At 49.7% G+C, this 5,000-nt stretch overlaps 1 protein-coding gene across 1 annotated transcript in view; it reads left to right on the top strand.

Annotated features, from left to right (window-relative positions):
- Positions 1-5,000, top strand: part of LOC143276634 (uncharacterized) — a 165,197-nt gene that overhangs the window by 130,646 nt on the left and 29,551 nt on the right. Inside the window, exon 65 of the mRNA XM_076581251.1 lies at positions 2,206-3,479. Within this exon, the coding sequence (XP_076437366.1) occupies positions 2,206-3,479 (1,274 nt within the window). The remainder of the gene's footprint in view (positions 1-2,205; positions 3,480-5,000) is intronic.

Genomic DNA, 5,000 nt, shown 5'->3' with positions numbered 1-5,000 from the left:
ACGGTACACATGGTTACAATACAAGCAAAGACAAAAAGAGCACCAACAAGCTTAAAGCTTATACTGTGTTCATACGTTGCACTTCAGTTTTTAACACGACGGCTGATGAACGATAGTGTCAGTGAAATCAAATAACTTAATCATAAGCAGGAAATTAAAAACAAAAAGAAGAAGAAACAAGTCAGATAATGCTATTATAAAATCAGCATGAAATCAAATGTGTAGCATCCACAGGTATCGCACAATGGAAGAGAAACGCGAAAAAATAAACAACAACAAGAGAACAAACTGAAAAAAGAAAACAATATTTTAGTTATTATTTATTTTTATTTATTTTATTTTGTTTGTATCTATTTGATCGCCTGATGCCTGCGACAGTGTTGGTGTGTGCTTTTTCTTCTTTTCCGTTACACGACCAACATCGACTTGCCGATGACTCTGTCGTGGTTCATGCATGCTGGGTATTTTCGTGTCTCCATAAGCCACCGAACACTGACATGGGTTACAGGATCTTTAACGTGCGTATTTGATCTTCTGCGTGCGTAGACACACGAAGGAGAGTTCAGGTACTAGCAGGTCTGCATATATGTTGACCTGGGAGATGGGAAAAATCTCCACCTTTTACCCACCATCAGCACAAAGCCCTGTTGTGCTTGTTCTTGTTTTCAGTGTTGTGTTGTTGAGGTGTTTTTGATTGATTGATTGATTGATGTGGATACTTATATAGCGCCTATCCTCGGTCAGAGACCAAGCTCTAAGCGCTTTACATACACGGGGACATTTGTCACCACAGGCTGCCTACCTGGGTAGAGCCGACTGACGGCTGCCACTGGGCGCTCATCATTCGTTTCGTGTGTCATTCAATCAGATTTCAGACGCACACACATACACACTCAGACAGACATGTAACATTTTACGTGTATGACCGGTTTTTTTTTTTTTTTTTTTTTTTTTTTTATTTACCCCGCCATATAGGCAGCCATACTCCGTTTTCGGGGGTGTGCATGCTGGGTATATTCTTGTTTCCATAACCCACCGAACGCTGACATGGATTACAGGATCTTTAACGTGCGTATTTGATCTTCTGCGTGCGCATTTGATCTTCTGCGTGCGCATACACACGAAGGGGGTTCAGGCACTAGCAGGTCTGCACATACGTTGACCTGGGAGATGGGAAAAATCTCCACCCTTTACCCACCAGGTGCACCGTGATTCGAACCCAGGACCCTCAGATTGAAAGTCCAGCGCTTTAACCATTCGGCTATTGCACCCGTCAAATCGTGTTGTGTGTGTGTGGAGGGGGGGGGGGAGTTGGGTGTGGGGGGCGGGGGGGGGGGGGGAGAAGAGAGGTGCTGATTTGGGGGATGTTGTAGTTAGGTTTTGTGTTTGTGTGGGCATTGTGATGCACGCGATATGTTTGGGATGTTCGAACTGGGTTTTTCGGGGGTGTTTACCGTAGACACGGAGTTGAGAATGTCATTCTCTGTTTACGCATACCCAGATTCAAACACTCGACTATTGGCCGCCGTTCTTTCTCTGTTTCTGGACCTTGCTATTGGAATGAACTTCCTTTTTCGCTTCGTCAAGTCTCCACACTCAGCTCTTTCAAGTCTGGCCTTAAAACCCACCTCTTCCCAAAATAGCCTCCCTTGCCTGCCCTTCCTTGTCTTTAGTTTCTGCAGTATTAGAGTTATGCATGCGTGTGAATGACTCGTGCGAAAGCGCTTTGATTTGTCTCTGCACAAGATGCAGCGCTATATAAATACCATTATTATTGTTATTATTTTGATGAAATGTCTTGTCACGATTCAGTCCTGTTTGCTTGCTTAGTTGGACCAGCCTGCATGTCTTGATTGATGACATATAAACATACATTTTTTTTTTTATTATAGAAATTAGAGCTTATCTATTATTGTAATTTGTAAAGCGCTTAGAGCAAAATCGATTTGATAATTTGCTGTATAAACTTCTTCTTCTTCTTCTACCTTCATCCTCCGCCTCCTCCTCGTCGTCGTCGTCGTTATTATCATTGTTATTATTATTATTATTATTATTAGTAGTAGTAGTAGTAGTAGTAGTATCATCATTTTTATCAATATTATCATCATCATCATCATTATTATTGTAATTGTCAATGTTGTTATCATTGTCATGGTGGTTATTTTGCTGTACTCACTGTTGTTGTTATTATTTCTTCCCCGTCAGGTGCACACGGATTACTCCACCCACACCACCACCACCACCCCCTACCACCACCACACCACCACCACCACCACCCCCTACCACCACCACACCACCACCACCACCACCCCCTACCACCACCACCACCCGTGAAAGTACAATGCCGCCCACACCACGGCGCACCACCCCACCAGCAACAACAACGGTTATCGGGGATTGGTTTTCGTGGTCAACGGACTCGACAACCACACCACCCCCACCCCCTACCACCACACCACCCCCACCCCCTACCACCACACCACCTCCACCACCTACCACCACCCCACCACCACCCACCACCCCACCTCCACCCCCTACCACCACACCACCACCACCACCTACCACCACACCACCACCACCACCTACCACCACACGACCAATAACTATTGCAGATTGGTTTTCGTCCTCAACAGAATTAACCACATCACCTACCACCACACCACCACCACCCACCACCACACCACCACCACCCACCACCACACCAGCACCACCACCACCACCCACCACCACACCAGAACCACCACCACCACCCACCACCACACCAGCACCACCACCACCCACCACACCACCACCACCACCACCCACCACCACACCAGCACCACCACCACCACCCACCACACCACCACCACCACCACCCACCACCACACCAGCACCACCACCACCACCCACCACACCACCACCACCACCACCGACCACCACACCAGCACCACCCACCACCACACCAGCACCACCACCACCACCCACCACACCACCACCACCACCACCACCGACCACCACACCAGCACCACCACCACCCACCACCACACCCCCACCCCCCACCACCACACCACCACCCCCCACCACCACACCAACCTCACCACCTACCACCACACGACCAATAACTATTGCAGATTGGTTTTCGTCCTCAACAGAATTGACCACATCACCACCACCCACCACCACACCACCACCACCCACCACCACACCACCACCCCCTACCACCACACCACCACCACCACCCACCACACCAGCACCGCTCCCACCAAGTACCGGAGACATGTTTTCGTCGTCACCAGAACCAACCACACGAGCAAATACTGTTGGAGATGTATTTTCGTCGTCAACAGAGCCGACCCCAACACCCAGCACCACCAGCCGTGAAAGTACGATGCCTCCCACGCCGACGAGCACCACCACGCTACAGCCCAGCACCTCAGAACTGAGAACCTTCACTGATGGCCCTGCACCGACAACAACGCCAAAGGTGGCCACCACGCCAGGTGAGTGTGAGTCAGGCAGTGGAGTCATGATGGGTAGTGCTCTCTCTCCCCCAGCCCTGCCTGTGAGCTGGTTACTGTCAGAACCACACGCTGTGTGTGGCTCGGGGTTCTTCCTGTCATCAGACTACCACCCCCGCCCCCCCCCCCCCCCCCGCCCCTTCACCCCGCATGGAAGAGGGTACCGGTGATATTATCCTGTCATTAGACTACCCCCCCCCTCCCTCTTGCATCCCCACTGTGTAGAGGAGGAATTTTGTTTAATGTCGCGTCACACATATCGGTGATTGAAGGCATTTTGTTGAAGTATTTATGAATACATTTGAGCGTTATAGGTTAGAAGGGGTGGGAGATGTGAATGAATGGAGGGTTGTGTAGAGAAAAGGGTACCAGTGATACCATCCTGTCATTAGATTAGACTACCCCCCTCTCCCCCACCCCCCACTGTGTAGAGAAAAGGGTGTCAGTGATATCATCTTGTCATTAGACTACCCCCACCCCCACCCCCTGTAGAGAAAAGGGTACCAGTGATATCCTGTCATTAGACTACCCTCCTCCCCACCCACCCCCCAGAGAAAAGGGTGTCAGTGATATCATTCTCTTATTAGACTACGCCCCACCCCCAACTCCTGTAGAGAAAAGGGTACCAGTGATATCCTGTCATTAGACTACCCTCTTCGCCACCCACCCGCAGAGAAAAGGGTGTCAGTGATATCATTCTCTTATTAGACTACCCCCCACCCCCACCCCCTGTAGAGAAGAGGGTACCAGTGATATCATCCTGTCATTAGACTACCCCCCCCCAATCCCCACAGAATAGGGTGTCAGTGATATCATCCTGTCATTAGACTACCCCCCCCCAATCCCCACAGAATAGGGTGTCAGTGATATCATCCTGTCATTAGACTACCCCCCCCCCCCCCAATCCCCACGGAATAGGGTGTCAGTGATATCATCCTGTCATTAGACTACCCCCCCCCCAATCCCCACGGAATAGGGTGTCAGTGATATCATCCTGTCATTAGACTACCCCCCCCCCCAATCCCCACGGAATAGGGTGTCAGTGATATCATCCTGTCATTAGACTAACCCCCCCCCCCCAATCCCCACGGAATAGGGTGTCAGTGATATCATCCTGTCATTAGACTACCCCCCCCAATCCCCACAGAATAGGGTGTCAGTGATATCATCCTGTCATTAGACTACCCCCCCCCCCCAATCCCCACAGAATAGGGTGTCAGTGATATCATCCTGTCATTAGACTACCCCCCCAATCCCCACAGAATAGGGTGTCAGCGATATCATCCTGTCATTAGACTACACCCCCAATCCCCACAGAATAGGGTGTCAGTGATATCATCCTGTCATTAGACTACCCACCTCCTCACCTGCCCACCCTGAGAAAAGAGTTAGTGGTATTATGGAGCTTTTTAATCCTCCCATACTCTTTGCAGATCTGTAATTTTGTAAATTTAAAGGTCCCTAGGTTTGACTCCAGAACGTTCTGATCATCACACACCCTTT

The sequence above is a fragment of the Babylonia areolata genome, chromosome 32 (genome assembly GCF_041734735.1).
Source record: "Babylonia areolata isolate BAREFJ2019XMU chromosome 32, ASM4173473v1, whole genome shotgun sequence".
NCBI lineage: Eukaryota > Metazoa > Mollusca > Gastropoda > Neogastropoda > Buccinidae > Babylonia > Babylonia areolata.
The sequence above is the reverse complement of the archived record's forward strand: the minus strand, read 5'-3'. Positions and strand labels throughout refer to the sequence as shown.